The sequence below is a fragment of the Suncus etruscus genome, chromosome 3 (assembly GCF_024139225.1).
Source record: "Suncus etruscus isolate mSunEtr1 chromosome 3, mSunEtr1.pri.cur, whole genome shotgun sequence".
Lineage (NCBI taxonomy): Eukaryota > Metazoa > Chordata > Mammalia > Eulipotyphla > Soricidae > Suncus > Suncus etruscus.
Window position 1 is genome coordinate 25,139,862 of NC_064850.1, and position 17,992 is coordinate 25,157,853.

At 38.2% G+C, this 17,992-nt stretch overlaps 1 protein-coding gene across 1 annotated transcript in view; it reads right to left on the reverse strand.

Moving 5' to 3' along the window:
• CEP128 (centrosomal protein 128) overlaps window positions 1–17,992 on the reverse strand; it is a 423,508-nt gene that overhangs the window by 336,980 nt on the left and 68,536 nt on the right. The window contains exon 11 of the mRNA XM_049770323.1: window positions 13,353–13,504. Within this exon, the coding sequence (XP_049626280.1) occupies window positions 13,353–13,504 (152 nt within the window). The remainder of the gene's footprint in view (window positions 1–13,352; window positions 13,505–17,992) is intronic.

The window sequence follows — 17,992 nt, forward strand, 5'->3', positions numbered from 1 at the left end:
AGAAGTCACTGGTGAGCTTGGATGCCTGTGCTAGTAGAGAACTCACAAAGAAGTATCCACCGGCCACTTCAGAGAGTAACTCAATTTATTTTAGGTGGAAGTGGATATATTAGAGGAGAGTAGGGTGTGGACTCTATGTCAACCAATCAGGTAGGATATGAAAGGGGACTAAAGCAGGGTGTGTGCTTCTGAGTTTAGAGAAGACAGGTAAGGGAATTAGGGAAAGCAGGGTGTTATGCACTGGGTGTTATAACAGGATGTGTACTTAAGGTGATTAGCTACACACACCCAGTGGTGCTCAGGACTTCCGGCTCTGCACTCAGGAATCACTGCAGGAATAGGGAAGCCAAGTGAGATGTGGAGATCAAACCTGAATGGAAGGCATATCTCCTAAACGTTGTACTATTTCTCCAGCCCTAGTCTCTGAAACTTGAGAGTAGCATAGAAAGAAGCACAACTACAAAGCCAAATGGTCAGCTTCATATAAGAAATACAAAAATCACAAGAGTTTATCCTAAAAGCATAGCAAAAAAGAACAATCCCTGTTTCTACGTACTATTTATCAAGTTATTATTGATTATCCTTTCCATTACCTCTTTCAATTACCTCTCTCCTTCTAAAAGTAAATTCTGGCATTAAAGTCCCAAGTTTCTGCTAATGAATAATCAAATCATGTCAGTTGTCACTCAATTATCACTTTCAACATTTAATCTAAATTATGTGCAGCACCTTGTTTTTTTCTTTCTTTGAAGTTCTTCATCGAATTTAAAAGTCAAATTTTTTTTTCAAGAAGAGCAAGTTGATGGAAGATGGAGGCTGAGTAACTCAGGGGGAATCATTGATCAAGGGTGCTTGGAATTCTTATGAATACAAATAGCCTATCAAGGTTAATGAGGTTCAACCTAAGTTTAGAAGAGAAAAAAATGCACTTCCTGTTTTTTATGCATATACAAATTTAAGGTCTTAGATACAATTTGCAAGGTAAATTATGCAAACTCAAATGTAGAATTTTTTTTTAAACAAGTTATGTTCACTGGTCTTCCCCAGTGTTAAAACAACTGCTTAAAATACGCATTACATTCCAACAAAAACTCATGCAAATAGTGAAAATGAGCAAGGGTCCTTTTAAAGACTGACAAGTCTTTCAGAATTAATGTGTTTTTAATTAATGCCTGGACAATAAATGGTATCTTTCAAAACAACCAGAAAGGACAGAGAGCTCCAGGCCAGAACATGCTTTGCATGAGGAAAGCCGGAATTTGATCTCTAGCATTGCCTTTTGTTCCCCTTCTTTGTCTTCAGCCTCCCCAGCACTGCTAGGAGTAACCTCTCAAGCACAGTGGGAAGTACTTCCTGAGAACTATTGGATATGACCCTCCACCAAAAATAAATGATCATAAAAGCATCCCACACACACTATTTCAGTTATTAACTATGGAATATCTAATATGAGACAAAACAATATTAGGGGACATAAGATAAAAAGATATATCTGATTTTATTTTTGCTTTTTGAGCCACACCTGGTGACACTCAGGGGTTACTCCTGGCTTAGGGGACCATATGGGATTCCAGGGTATTGAACCATGATCCGTCCTAGGTTAGGGTGTGCAAGGCAAATGCCCTACTGCTTGCGCCACTGCTCCAGTCCAATACCTAATTCTTAACTCGCACTCTTATGATCTGAGAAGAGATGGGTCTTTTCATTCATAGAAGATCCCAAATTGTCGCAAAATTTGAGTTACAGAATCAATGATTTGCCAAGAGCAAACTGAGCATAGTGGCACATCAGAATGGAAATAGGCAAAATTTTACAGGTTGTTGGGAAGGGAGTAATAGATAATGTGGATAGAAAAGACACTGAAACTCCATGCTAAACTTGCCCAAAGGCATGATGCCCTTTGGAAATGACACAATCCCTTGAGAAGGGAAATGGTATGTTGCAGAAACAGGAGCAGAGATTATGGGAATCCCCAACATTTCTGCCTGAGAAATGTGATTCCTATCTTTTACTTAATAAAGCACATTCTACAATGTGGGGATTTACCCACATTCTCTGCCTGGCTTGTATACCTGGCCCTCTCCACTCTGTCTCTTGAGACAATTTTTTTTTCCTCCCCTCATATTTTCCAAATAAACTTATGGTATGTCACTGCTCGTCTTGTTCCTGAAATTCTTGTCTGTGAGGTAAGAAAAAAACCCTAAAAGGAACTCAGGTGCAATCTGATGACTGGGAGTTAGTGAGACACCAGCATGTCTGCAGCAGGTGCATATGGCTGACTTTATCACTCCTAATCCTCCAAGGCACTTCCTGGGTGAGCAATGTGGGGGAAGAGGAAGACAGCACACACACACCCCAATGCTGCTATTTCTCTACTATCCACTTCACATAAATAACCTGCAATTAAAAAAAGGAAAATTAGAGACCTCTGAGGAGGTCAGCAGGATCTCTGTTAATATGACTTCTTAGAGGATAGAAGCTGGAGGAGCCTTGTCAATGCCATAAACAAGCAGAGTTTTAAGACATTTTTCTTCTCTGATTCTGTTTCACTATGAAAATTTTGAGTTACTAATTAAACTTTATAAATCCTTAGAATAAAAAAACTGAGTACTGGGACTAAAGAGGTAGTACTGAAGGTCAGATACTTGTCTTGCATGTGGTTTATCCGGGTTTAATCTCCAGTACACCATATGGTCCCTCAAGCCCCACTAAGAGAAATTACTGAGTGCAGAGTCAGGAGTAACTCCTGAGCATCATTGGGAGTGACACAAAAACAAAAACATTAAGATACTGTTGCCCTCTGGAGAATAATGTTTAAATATCTAGAGAAAAATAAATTAAAAATCTAATTCAACAAAGAACCAACAAGTTCTTATGGACAGGAGCAGCTCTCATTATTTTGCTCTTCTTCCATAAAAACAAAATACACAGTGAACTCCAATTAGTAAAACCCTGGCTTAGATATACAGACAAGACTGAGAATGCCTCAAGAGACCAGATCACTTGGGAATGTACTTATTACTCTCACACCCGCCCACTAGTCTACAATTCATCCTACCTGAAAATGTGCTTCCTTCTTTTTTCCAATCAAAATTGCCTCTGATGCCGTGATAGACAGGATGGCTATTTTGAAGAAATGAGCTACCATCTTTCAACCTGTCTCCTTGTTGCCAATAAAGCATTCCTCCACCTGCCACTATATCTCTAAGAAATAAGACCTTCAAAAGCTCTATCTACATATAAAAAGTAACAAATCAAGGCTCTTTTATGTACTCTTCTTAGAGTGTCATTACTTATACAAGATGTTTTCTAGGCCATGTTAGCTTCAGAATTCAAAATATTTGGGGCCAGAGTGATAGCACAGAGGTAGGGCATTTGCCTTGCACACAGCTGACCCAGGATGGATGTGGATTCAATCCTGGGCATCCCCTCTGATCTCCGGAGCCTGCCAGGAGTGATTTCTGAGCGCAAAGCCAGGAGAAAACCCTGAGAGCCGCTGGGGGTAGCCCAAAGCAAAACAAAACAAAAAATCAAATTCAAAGTATTTTTATGGGGCAGGAGAAATAGCATGAAGGTAAAGCATTTGCCTTGCATGCAGAAGGATGGTGGTTCGAATCCCGGCATCCCATATGGTCCTCTGAGCCTGCCAGGAGCAATTTCTGAGCATAGAGACAGGAATAATCCCTGAGTGCTGCCAAGTGTGATCCCAAAAAAAAACAAGCAAAAAATTTTTTAAAGTATTTGTAAATGTTGGGGCCAAACAGATAGTATAAGGGGTTATGGCACTTTCTTTGCAACTGACTAATCCTGGTTCACTCTTTGTCACCACACATTGTCTCCTAAGCACTACCAAGAGTGTTTGTTGAACATAGAGATAGAGCAATCTCTGAGCAACATTGACTGTGGCCAAGCAAGTTGGTTTTTTTTTTCCTTTTTTAATTAAATTACCAGATGTGAGAATCTATAAATTACACAGACATCAAAGTGAAATCCATTTTGGTAATAGGACAACTTTCTTCTATAGGTCTCTTTCACCTTTATTTTTAGTCACTTTGAAATTTTAAAGAGAGAGAATTGGGAGAGAGATACTTAAGCCTAAAAATCCCTTTTTCATGAGTTTCCCCCTGAAAATTTACTTTTTTTATGGACCAGAGAAATTGAACAGCAGAAATGGTGTTTGTCCTGCACGTAGCCAACCTGAGTTCAATTCCGAGCATCTCATATGATCACCTGAATGTGCCAGGAGTGATCTCTGAGTACAGAGACAGGAGAATCTAGAAACACTGCCAGGTGTGGCCCAAAAACAAACAAAAAATATTTTCTTTAAATTAAAAAAAAAAAACAAGTATATCCCAATTACAGCCAAAGCTATTTCCTCCTCCACTGTTTCATTGCCCTAGTTATGGGGGTGGGAGAAGTTAGGGAACTTCTCCCACTTTAGAAAACTCTGTCCAAGCTTTTTGTTTGTCTTGTTTTGGAGCCACACTCAGTGATGCTCAGGGATTACTCCTATCTATGCACTCAGAAATCACTCCTGGCTTGGAGGACCATATGGGATTCTGGGGATCGAACCCAAGTCCGTCTTGGATCAGCCACTTGCAAGGCAAATGCCCTATTGCTGTGCTATTTCTCTGACTCAGCACTGTCCAAACTTTTAAGCAATGCTTAAAGGATCTAGGGACTATTCTCAGTCAGGACTAAAAGTTAAATACTGGGCCCAGTAATACAGTATTGGAGAATTACTCCAGTAGGAGTGCTAGGGGATGGACAAGGTAGGAGTGGGGAGTAAAAAATAAGGCATATGCATTCCCTGGGATTTAAGTAAGGGTCTTGCATGTGCACATGTTTTACTCCAGCCTTTGACCTACTTCACAGACCAGAAATATAATTTTAAAAGAAATATACTATACAACGAAATATGCAGGAAATCAGCCCACAAATGCAGTCACCATGTCTAAACCAAGCTAGCTCCACAGACTCTTTTCTCAAAAGATATGTAAACCAAGTCATAAAAAATTTTGAGTACATTGGCAAAAAAGTTAAAATATGGTAATCTCGGGAAGAGAGAATGGACCAAGTCTCTGCCCTGTGGAAGCCAGGTCTCTTCCTCCATCACCCACAATCACTATTTTGCCAGTGCTTCAGCACTCACCTAGGTTCTCTGCAAAGACACCAATCTGACCAAAGCTCCAGGTATGCCAGTATTTATGCTGTCATTGTCAGGATTTTTTAGATTGAGTGTAAGCACCCTCCCCACAACTTCCTGTACTTTCAGAAAACCTCGAAGCTAAAAACAAAAGTCACAGTATCAGCAATAGTATTTGGAATACCTGCACAACTCCATATTTGTTTAATACTATCATCCTCATAGGAACACATCAATTTAGGTGTCCAAATGTACCTGAAGCCACCTAATGTTCAAAACCAAAAGAAGTAACAGAACGGTCAACTAGCAAGAGGAGCTTACTACTAAACCTTCCAACAATGTCTTACTAAACTCACTAGAGAAACAATAATTTTCATATATTTGTTTGTCACTACTTCTTTATTTCTTATTATTCTTTTCCTTTCTTTCATTTTTTTAAATAATTCCCAGAAACAATAGAGATGAGGGTCTAAAGGATTGACTCACAATATAAAGCTCACCACAGAGTGCTGAGTGCAATTAGGGAAATAACTATCATGATGGGGCCAGAGAGATAGCTTGAGGTAAGGCGTTTGCCTTGCATGCAGAAGGATGGTGGTTCTAATCCTGGCATCCCATATGGTCCCCCAAGCCTTCCAGGAGCAATTTCTGATCATAGAACCAGGTGTTACCCAAAAAACAAAAACCCAAAAAAACAAACAAACAAAAATGACAACTATCATGATAATCTTAATGAGTGAGAAAAGTAGTGTCTCAAATACAGGCAGGGATTGGGAAGGAGGGAGGGGGGCATTAGTGGTGGGAATGTTGCACTGGTGAAGGGGGGTGTTGTATTTATGACTAAAACCCAACTACAAACATGCTTGTAATCATTGTGCTTAAATAAAGATTTTATAATAAAAATAATAATTTACTCCCACTTATCTGTAAAAAATTGTATTATGTCAACATGTTAACTATGTGATACATGCTCTTTAAATAAATTAAATTAAATTTGAAGAAATATGCAGATTAATATTAATGAGTGTTTCTTTACTCTTTCCAACCATGGCCCCTTTCTATCTTATTTCCTCTTTGTCATTCCTCCCTACTCCACTGCATTCTACTAGCTGAACTAAACACCCAGTCTCTTATACCATGGGTCCAATTTACATAATCTTTATATGTGTGCTCCTTAGAATAGACTGGGGCCCATGGGGGCCATATGGCCCCTGATGAGTAAAGCTAATGAAAGTGAGATAAAAGTACCATAAAAAAACTACCTCAAAGTATAGATGGAGAGCAAAAATTGTCACTTGTAAGGAATAATATAAAAATGTTCAGGGAGTTGAGCTCCGGGCTTGGGAGGGTCTCCCTCCCTTCCCGGAGCAGGATTTTTAGCCGGCGCGGACAGGCAGCTGGCAGGCCCCCCCATGTGCCAGCGGCCGCGTGGTCCAGCCTAGGGTAGGGGGCTCGGATCTGGGTCACCCGAGCCCCCTCTCCCCCATTCCTCCGGATCCCCAGGTGGGTTCCTGGGAGGAGCTGATGGGGCACCCGGGGTTTTCCCCACTCCCAGGCCTGGCCGGGCCGGGTCCCTGGCCTAGGGTGGGGAGCAGGTCCCTGAGCTCCGGGCTTGGGAGGGTCTCCCTCCCTTCCCGGAGCAGGATTTTTAGCCGGCGTGGACAGGCAGCTGGTAGGCCCCCCCATGTGCCAGCGGCCGCGTGGTCCAGCCTAGGGTAGGGGTGGTCCAGTTCGGGACACTGGCCTAGGGAGGGGCTTAGGGGGTGGAGTTTGATTTGGTGGGTGGCAGATAGCTGCTTAGCTATACTCAGTCTGTCACTGGTAATTTCATACCAGTCTACATTTTGCAAACCGCGCGGGGGCTAGTGCCCCCGCGCGAACACTTTCTCCTTCCAACCATCAGTACCCCAGATTTACCCTTCTTAACTTCAGTAACACATAGTTCTAATCTCTGACCTAAGACATACAGTATATGACAGTATATGTAACAAATCCCAGAACTATTTAGAAGGACATAAATTGAACACATATATCTTTTGAATATTTTAATGGTATTTTCTTTAGCTGATGTAACTCTCTATATATTCTTCTACCATGATGTTTCTATTCACTTTTCATCTTGTCTTTTCTTTGTAAGCTGTTCAGTAAGGATCGTTGGTGGAACTGTCCCCCAGTTTGATGCCTATGATTGAACTATGTCATGGAAATTGCTGGTCTTGTTCCTATTACCTCCAGATGCACCAATAACGCTCCATGGCATTGATTCTTGTTTGCATAGACACATTAAAAGGGGAAAACATCATACATACAGATAAGTTCTTATCTAATAAATCTCAGTACAATGTACCTTACACCCTGAACATTGATATAATGACCTGGCACAGGCCTCAGAAGAATGGGCATCCTCCATTCACGCCGGAACCAGGCAAGCTAACTACGAAACATCCAAGGTCTTTTACAGCAACAGCTGGAAGCAGTCCTCTGCCAGGAAGGACACTGCCAAGGGTCTGACATCGACCTCTTAAAAAGAGACTTCTGTTTACACTGAGAAGACTTGACAGCAACAATGACCTGCTCTACAGGACATGGTTCTCTCTAGTCCCCCTTAAGTGTGAGGTGAAACGAGAGGATGCTCTGCACCTTCCTGACTGCAATATGGGAGATGCAGACTCCAGGATCTTTAATACAGATGCATGATACCAACAACAGAGACTATGTGAGGAATGGAGGTGTATTGCCACTACAGACGATGACTTGAATTGAACAAACTAATTTGCCTGGAGCCTGGAGTCAGTCCTGTGCCAGGAAACTTCAGGGGTAAGGTCTCCTTGTATTTAGACCATAATTTGTCTTTCCATGTCCCTTATGTTTTGGTGGGCCTATGCAAACAAATGCCACTTTAATACCATTTTTTACTATGTTCCCTTGATTCCAATTCTTAAGAAAAACAAGCCACTAAAACTTTTGATGTTAACCTAAACTAGTTAGCATGTGCATGGAACTAGAGAAATGTACGTTGCCCTCAATGTTTAGGGAGTTACATAGGTCTAATGTCTTTAGATTATATTGTGTGCTGCTAAGAAATAGTATGTACTACAACTGGGGATTTGAGGGACAAAGTAATTGTATTGTACAGGTGTTCAGTTCTGTTTCTATTAGTGTTCTTTGGCTGAAAGTTCAAGGCTGGGATATCATCGATGGGACTACCGAGAACTCTGTTTATGGGTGATTGGGCTTCCACTGTAACTTTACCCGGTCCTCTTTCTTTGCATCTTTGTTGTCATAATTAAAATGATAATAAAAAAAATGTTCAGGGAGAAAAAGATTAGGATTTCTACCCAAAAAAGAATATTAAAAAAATAGTGAACAACTGAAACAAAGACAAAAAGTATAAATATTAATAAGGAATGTTAAAAAATTTGTTATTTTACAGTACTATGAATGAGGCTCTATAGAAAAGTTATTAGAAAAAAATGGAGATATTGTTGGAAAGACAGTATATAGTAATGGCACTTATCCTTCATGCAACAATTTTGCTGTGACACAGGTTTGATCCCTGGCTCTGCATATAGTCCGCCAAGCACTGCCAGAATTTATTCCTTAGCACAGAGTCAGGAGTAAGATGGGTGTGATCCAGATACCAAAAAGCAAAAATAAAACAAAATAACAAATGTCCAAACAAATACTCTTGTGTATCTGAATAATATATGATCTCTGAAATGAACTTTAGGTAGTTAAGTTATTTTTGATTCCCAAAAACCACCATGAGTGACCCTGAGCACTGAGGAGGGAAGAAGAGGGAGGGAGGGAAGGAGGTAGGGAGAGAGAAAGGGAGAAAGGAAAGGAGGGAAGGAAGGAAGAAATGAAGGAAGAAAGGAAGGAAGGAAGGAAGGAAGGAAGGAAGGAAGGAAGGAAGGAAGGAAGGAAGGAAGGAAGGAAGGAAGGAAGGAAGGAAGGAAGGAAGGAAGGAAGGGAGGAAGGGAGGAAGGGAGGAAGGGAGGAAGGGAGGAAGGGAGGAAGGGAGAGAGGGAGTGGGGAAAAGAGGAAGGGGGAGGAAGGGAAGGAGAAAGGGAGGTAGGGAGTGAGAGAGAGAAGGAGAAAGGAAGGAAGAAGGAAGGAAGGAAGGAAGGAAGGAAGGAAGGAAGGAAGGAAGGAAGGAAGGAAGGAAGGAAGGAAGGAAGCAAGGAAGCAAGGAAGCAAGGAAGGAAAGGAAAGAAGGAAGGAAGGTAGGAGGAAGATAGAAAGGAAGAAAGAAAGGAAAGAAGGAAGGAATGAAGGAAGGAGGGAGGGAAGGAAGGAAAGAAGGAGGGAAGGAGGGAGAGGGAGGGATGGAGGGAGGGGGAGGGAGGCAGGTAGGGAAGGAAGGAAGGAGGGGGAGGGAGGGAGGGAGGGAAGGAGGGAAGGAAGGAAAGAAGGAAGGAGGGAAGGAAGGAGGGGGTGGGAGGGAAGGAAGGAAGGAAGGAAGGAAGGAAGGAAGGAAGGAAGGAAGGAAGGAAGGAAGGAAGGAAGGAAGGAAGGAAGGAAGGAAGGAAGGAAGGAAGGAAGATAACCTGAGTTATCTCTGGCACCTCAATGGTTCCCTCAGCTCTACCAGAAGTGATCCTTGAACATAGAGCTAAGAGTAAATTAACCCAGGCACCATCAAGTATGGACCAAATACCAAAATAAATAAATAAATAAAAATAACAAATGTTCCAAATAAATACTCTTTTGTGCATCTGAATAACATATGTTCTCTGAAATGAACTTAAATTAATTAGGCTCTATTTTTAAATAGATAGCTTTTGGCAATAGGCCATTTTTTAATCCCAAATCTTAAGACTCTTTTAATTGTAGTAAAGACTAGTCTGAGGCTAGTAACTTAGAGGATGTGATCTTCTTTCTCTACATACTCTTAGCTCTGACTGTGATAAACATGAAATTGAGGGTCACTATTGAACTGATAAGGATGCCAGGCTCCTGACTGGTCAGTTCTGCTCAGTAGAGAATGCAAAGAGGAGCCCCTTTTTTTTCTTTTTGCCTCCCTCTTCATTACCATATTAAAAAATGTACCTCGAAGAAAACTCTTTTGCCAATTTCTAAACATGTACTATATATTTATTGTAATGTCCTCAATTGCACACACTCACCAATCTTTCATAAATATGTATGAGTTGCCTGGAAAACTCCTACAATATGTATATGCTACTGCATCACCCTATCTCTCCAGGCATAGAAACAAATCTCAATTCCCTCTCTGAAGTTTGCTGTTCAGACCGCACTGACAGACATCCTCTCCAAGTTGATTTCATGCCAATAAAACCCCTCTTTTCTTTTCAGTTGTTCTTGTGATTTTTCAAGGGACAGGCAACATCTGACATTAAGTAATTTTTTTTAAATTAAAATAAAAGAGCAGGCACTTACATGGCCAAATACTGAACCCTTGGGCCTGCAGCACTAGAACAACCACCAGTGAGAAGGGCAGGGATCCGAACTTCAGCGCAATGAGGTCTGATTCCACATCAAAGAAAAGCAGGGCGAGAAAGATAGCACAGTGGTGAAGGCATTTGCCTTGAATGCAGCTAATGCTGGTTCAATTCCCAGCACCACATATGGTACCCTAAGCATGTCCAGAAATAATTCCTGAGTACAGGTTCAGGAGTAAACCATGAGCACTGACATGTATTTTTCAGCCCACCCTACCCCTAAACCCCCAAAAGCAGGTGCTAAATATTTTCAAATTTATATTAATGGATTTTCTGTTAGCAATTAAAAATTCAGGAGCCTCAACCATTTCATGAATTTACACTTAATGTCACTTTTAAAATAGTTTAGGGATAAACATATTCAGCTGACCTCCATCAAGTTATAAAATATGAAAGATAATAATATAAACCATTATGTTGAAGATGATAAGAAAATCCGATAAATCGTAATTTCTTCATCATAAAGATTGTATTTTTGTGGTGGCTAGGGGAAATATAGCTAACTGACCAAAAATAAACTTAAGTTCACACATAAAACAAACTCAGATATTTCTGCAATATTTTAAAAGTTATCTGTACAGAGACAGGAAAATGTCCAGTCTTTGGACTGCCACCACAATAGTGCCTGATGTGTCATGAATCAATACAAGTACTTAATATATAAATACTCAACCTCCATCTATAATTGTCTTTTATGTTCAACTCTATGCGACAATTCATACTAACACAAAAGAAGAGCTCTTCCCCCTACCTAATTCTTGTAAAAATATAAAAAATGCTACTTGTTAGGAAAAGGGGAAAGCCAGATTCTGACATTGTTAGGGTACTTAAAAATGTCATTTATCAGTCTGTAAGTTTAAGCTATGGGTGAAGGTCGGAGGCAGAGCTGTTTAATCAAGGCTTACTCCTCACTGTGTGCTCGGCAGTCACTCCTGGAGGTATTGGGTGGGGAGAGAAACAAGAATGGTGCTGAGGATCACAAAAGGGTCAGCCATGAACAAGACAGAGATCTTGAGGCTGGATAGATAGTACAGCAGATAAGGTGCTTGCCTAGTATACAGCCAATCCAGATTCGATCCCAGCAGCCTTTATGGTCCCCAAACCCTGCCAGGAGTGTTCTTGAATGCAGAACAGTAAGCCCTGATATGTGGTCCTAAAGCAAAATACAAAAAAAAAAAAAAAAGAAAGAAAGAAAGAAAGAAAGAAAGAAAGAAAGAAAGAAAGAAAGAAAGAAAGAAAGAAAGAAAGAAAGAAAGAAAGAAAGAAAGAAAGAGAGAGAGAGAGAGAGAGAGAGAGAGAGAGAGAGAGAAAGAAAGAAAGAAAGAAAGAAAGAAAGAAAGAAAGAAAGAAAGAAAGAAAGAAAGAAAGAAAGAAAGAAAGAAAGAAAGAAAGAAAGAAAGAAAGAAAGAAAGAAAGAAAGAAAGAAAGAAAGAAAGAAAGAAAGAAAGAAAGAAAGAAAAGAAAAGAAAAGAAAAGAAAAAGCAAGGGTCTTTATTCCTGTAGTGCCACCTGTCCCCTACATAATTGATTTTTCATTTTAATATTCTCAGTTGTAAATGGGAAGAAGGCAGGCAGGCAGTAAAAGACAGAGGACTGAGTACTGTGAATTTTATATGTTAACAGTTTAACAGACTAGATTTTACAACTTTGATATTAGTATAGGCTGCTTTAAATATTTATCCTTGGCAAAATTATCATGTATTAATATTTTTGTCAATAAGATCAAAGGCTAAAATAACTATGAAGAAAAAACATGTAAAGTCTTTTCATTACCATTGTTCTCAGACTATTTCTCAGAATTTATTAAATAAGTCTTTAGAAGTAGTAGAGGATATTAAAAAAAAGATAATTTCAGTATCTTTGCCATGTGAATCTTAGACGAAATCTAAAGTACTTTTTCTATTAACTCACTGACAAAATAAAAAAGAAACTCAGATAGGAATGATTTTAACTATTGTTTTGGGATTATTATCATGCTAGGTGCTTTAATATAAATTTTCTACCTTTCATATAATTTAGCAAATTCCTCAAATGTATCAACCTATTAGAATTAGGAAACAACGTCACTAATAGGAACAGATGCAGCTGAAGACAGATCTATATCTACTTCCAAGTATCTTCTCTGTTTGATCTAATTAGCATAATTATAATTGGAATTAAGCCATTTCCTTTTTGTGCAGTTCTTCCCTTTGATTTTTAAAAAATTCTGATAATTACCTCATCTTCACTAGATAAAAGGCAAGAAGGAAACGGTAGCTGCCTACTTATTCTTCATTCATGATTACCACATCATTCATGATTACTATACAACTCTAAATTCTAAATTAACATGAAGACATCACAGCCCTCCCTCAAAACAGAGCATTGACAGATTTGAACATCTTTTTGACATTAAAGAATAAATACAGTAGTTCCTTTTTTCCATGCCTTCAACCAATTTCACCCCCACTCCCAAATAAGTGGTAATTCACTGTCCCTTCAAGAAAAGAAAGGTCCCGTCATTCTGCTACTAGAAAAGAAATATATATTTTTTTAAGTTTAATTGGCCCTGGCTTTGAGAGTCAAATGAAAGAGAAATGAACCCACAGAAATTCCTAATATAATCAGTCACTTACAGAAATTGACATTATGTATAACCAAACAAGTTGACAAAATATTAATAAACTTTATATTAAAATTTCACCAATTCTAGGAAACAAAATTTAATTCCTCTGGATGTGGCTTAAAAACAGCAAAGTCACCTCTATTTGTGCTGCCAAATGTGCTTTCTCCCTGTCTTTTCTCTCCAGGCACTGCTTCATTTCCTCTAACTCGGATGCCATTGCGTTGAAGTTCAGCTGCATTCTCAAATCTGACATCTGCTTCTCCAGATTTTCTTTTCCCCACTCGACACCTTAAAAGAGAAAAAAATGCAAAATGTAACTGTTGTTCTTTATTCACAGGCGCAGGTATTTTCTTTTGATTGATACAAAGCATTGATGCTTCAATATTCCAGTAAAAATCAAGAGTTAATAGCCAGTCAACAACCTTTTCAGATTCACTGAATTATTGTTTTCAGTCTCAGTTTCCCAATTCATCTTACTGCCCTGTCATCCAGTAAGAGCCCATGTTAGTACAGCAGTGTGATTTGTCTGATTTCTGGTACAATTGATTTCAGAGAAATTCTACATATTTTTAAAAATAACATTTTATATCTCTGTAGTAACTTTATGCTAATCAGCTCATTTCCAGTGAGAAACTGAGGTAGGCAAATTGGAAACTAAGTTAGATTTCAAGATTAAATAGAGAATTTCATCAAGTAAAGCAGGTGGGAGTTTGATGAGAATTTAGAGGAAACCATATTAGGCAAGGGAAACAAAAACTGAATTTAACTCAGGTATATACTGTACACAGTAGCTTCACAGAGCTAAAAAAAATGAGAAGAAAAAGTGGAAAAGTCAGCAAAGTTATTCCAATACTAGGAAACTTAGAAATTATTCTATAAATCAGGAAATAGCAGACATTTTCTGTAAAGAGGAAGACAGTAAATAATTTACCACCTGATTTACAACAAACTACTCAATCCTCCATTGTATTGTAAAGTTGTCATCAAGACTGTGAATAAATAAGTGGAAATAACTACTTCAATAAAGTTGAGTTACAAAAAATAAGCAGAGTGTGCTAAAGATTGCCCATTTCTTTTAGTAATTTGTTCATATGTACTTATATTTATTTTATAAATATAATTAGAAGCTCATTGATTTTACAAACAAGTATTTTAATTTTTTATAAATATTATATGCATGCACATGTGCATATAACATGTCTTATTGTACAGAGATCTAGGTATTTTTGGACTTATATAAAAGTAATATACATATTATAATAAATTTATTATGTAAAATATGGCTATCAATATGTATAAATGTGTCAAAGTATACAAATTTTATGAAACGTAACGTGGGGACAATATTTTATACATTTGTGATACACATAAAATAATAATGTAAATATAAAAACACAAATACTGGTGTAATAAAATAGTTAACAAAATTAAAATACGTAAAACATAAAGTGCAAAATACAACGTTATGAACCGTTTTTTCTCCAAACTGGAGTGTAGGATCACAGCTGAGTTTACCCAGGTAGGGTGGTTGGAGGAGACCCTGAGCAAACACTGGTGAAAAGTATGGTATTGAAAAATTGAATGCAAGGAAGCCTATCATTAATAGTAAAACAAGTCATAGGACTTCTATTCTGTTTTGAGAAATAATTTGGGGAGCCAGAGAGAGACTATAGAGAGAGGATAAGGTGCTTGCCTTTCAGTTAACTGACCCCAAACCCTAAAAATAGAGCCAGGAGTAAAGGCTGAGTACTGCTGAGTGTAGCCCCAAAGCAACCCCCCCAAAAAAAAAGAATTAAAACTTCAGTTTTTGTGAACAAAAAACTTGACTCAGTTACTTCCCACAAATGTGACCAAAGTAAAGTGCTCACACAATCTCTTTAATCTTCATTCTTTAGCTACTTAAATTATGAAAATGGAAACAAAAGTAGTGTCAGAGTATTAGTCAAATCTGAAGACGATCCAAAATGAGTAGCATAATGTTTCATACAGAGAAAACTCAATAAATCATAATGAGAGGTTTTACTCAAAAGACACAGGAACAAAGGAGCTGAGAGTCAGTATAGGTTAGGAACATACCTTGCATGTTGACAAATCAGGCTCAAACACCAATACCACCAGGCCCCTTGAGCACCACAGGTGCAGCCCTAGAGGCCCCAAACACTGCTGGTGGCCTGAGTAGGTGCAAGCACAGACAGGCCACACAGCACCACATCTGCTGAAAGTGCCCAGTAAGACCCCCAGGAGTCCTGAATACCTTTCAGGAAGCCTCAACATTCCCTGACCAAAAAAAAAAAAGAGTAACATAAATGAGTTATGTCTAAAAAAGGAATCTCTAGAGGCCAGCAGGAAGTGCACTTATTTTGCACCAATTTTTCTGGTGAAAGAATTCCAAGGAGGAGAAAATAAATAGGAGATTAATGAGATAAGTAATCAGACAATTCTACAAATTTGACCATGGAAAGCACTAGTAAACTACACAAAGTCATTTTTAAAAGCAGATGTGAAAGTTATTTTTGTAGTTGGCAGAAAGACAAATATAGCTAGAGTGTGACTTTATCTGTCATTTCTTATGTAGAATGCTCTAAATAATATAAATAATTCTAGAAAAATACAAACTAGAATTGTTCAAAGGTAAATAAGTCCATTACAAATTGGCAAAGAAACTTTGAAACTTAAAAAAAAAACCTACTAAATAGGTAGGGATAATGAAATCTGTATTAGTACTAAAAAACTTACACCAAAATAACTACTTTTATTATGACAACAAAATTAAAAACAAATTTACTACTCCTAAAGATGAATAACAAATTGGTATTTTTCTTTTGAAAATAAATTTTAAAAAATGTAATGTTAAATATAGTTAATTATAATAATACATGAAAGATAATTTTATGGCATAAAAATATCTAATCAAGATTGTCTGGCAATGGAGAAATTTTACATTCTGAATTATATAAAGAGAAATCAATGAAAATATTTATTTTCCATTAATTTGATATTATGCCAAATACTTACATATTTCTCCAATAAAAATTTTCATCACTAAAATAAATTATAAACTGAATATTCCAGACTAGCCTATTATAAACTATAAGAAAATCTCATCATTTCTATTAAACCTGAACTTTCGATAAGAAATATATAGTTAAGACATTCCACAATCTAAATCAAAACTTACACTGAAAAGGTATTGGAACACCTTTAAACACATAGTATTCTTAATCTACATTAAAGAGGACTGGAGAGATAGTACAGTGGATAAGATGCTTGCCTTATATGCAGTCTGGGTTCTATCTGCAACATCTCATATGATCTCTTAAACTGTACCAGAAATGATGCCTGAGCACAGCACCAGGAGTAAGCCCTGAGCACTGCCAGGTGTGAACCCAAAGTCAAAAAACAGTTAAAGCCAGTCCCATGGTTTATAATCAGTTCTTCAACATGATAATGTTTACCACCAATACCCAGCTATAAAAAGTATGGTACATTGTTAATATTGAAAATTATGAAAAGCAAAAACAAAGGTTTTATTTCCAATATAAGTAAAAGGACAGTGTTCACAAACACACACACACACACACACACACACACACACACACACACACACACACACATATATTCAGGTACAGAAATAGGAAGTTGGAAAGAATTCCAATACTGACTGTGCTGGCTTTCTCTAAGGCAAAGTCTCATGAGATGCACAGCCCTGAGAATTGAAAAACATCTAATATTCAAGCAGAGAAAAAAGTAAATTTGAAAATATAAATGATACAGTCACTGTGAAAAACAATTTGAAATACTGGGGGAGGAGGGCTCTGCAGTAAAAGCTCAAGGCCTTCAGTATCCCAGTGAAACTCTGCCTGATTATTTGGGTCTCATGCAGTGCTGGGTAGTAACCAGAGCCACACCTGGTCATGCTTGGGGGAGCCATTTGAGTGATGAAATGAGTGTGGATCTATGCATATAAGACATGGGCTTCACCCCTTTGAGCAATTTCCAGCCTCAGTTTGGAATATTTGATAGAACTAAACATACTCTTACTGTCTGAGGCAGCAATCATACTCTCTAATACTCATCTAAAAAGAGATCCAGGGCCCGGAGAGATAGCACAGTGGCGTTTGCCTTGCAAGCAGCCGATCCAGGACCAAAGGTGGTTAGTTCGAATCCCGGTGTCCCATATGGTCCCCCATGCCTGCCAGGAGCTATTTCTGAGCAGACAGTCAGGAGTAACCCCTGAACACCGCGGGGTGTGGCCCAAAAACAAACAAACAAAAAAAAAGAGATCCAACTTCGGTCAAACAGAAGACAACACAAAAATACTTTGTTTATAGCAGCTTTACTCATAACTGAAACTTCAAAGCAACCTAAAGTGGTACATATGTGTACAATATGTGGTACATCTCCAGAATATTTTTGATGCTTTAAATTTTTCAAAAAGGTACCAACTCATAGAAAGACCTGGAAGACACTTTAAAGGAATTATTCCTAAATTGAAATATTCCAATAAGAAAGGATACAATACTCTGTGATTCCAACTTTATAGATTCTAGAAAAGGGAAAACTAAGAAGATAGTGAAATTATCAGTAGTTGCTCTGAAAAAGAAAGAGGGATAAAAAAAGCAGTGCACAGCACATGGTGGATATAAGTTATCGCATATTTGCTCAATTATATTGCACAAAAAAGCCTTCCAAGTGTAAAATATGAACTTTCTTTAATGATGATGTATCAATATAAGTTTTATCAGTTATAACAAGTATAATAGCAATTTTATGAGG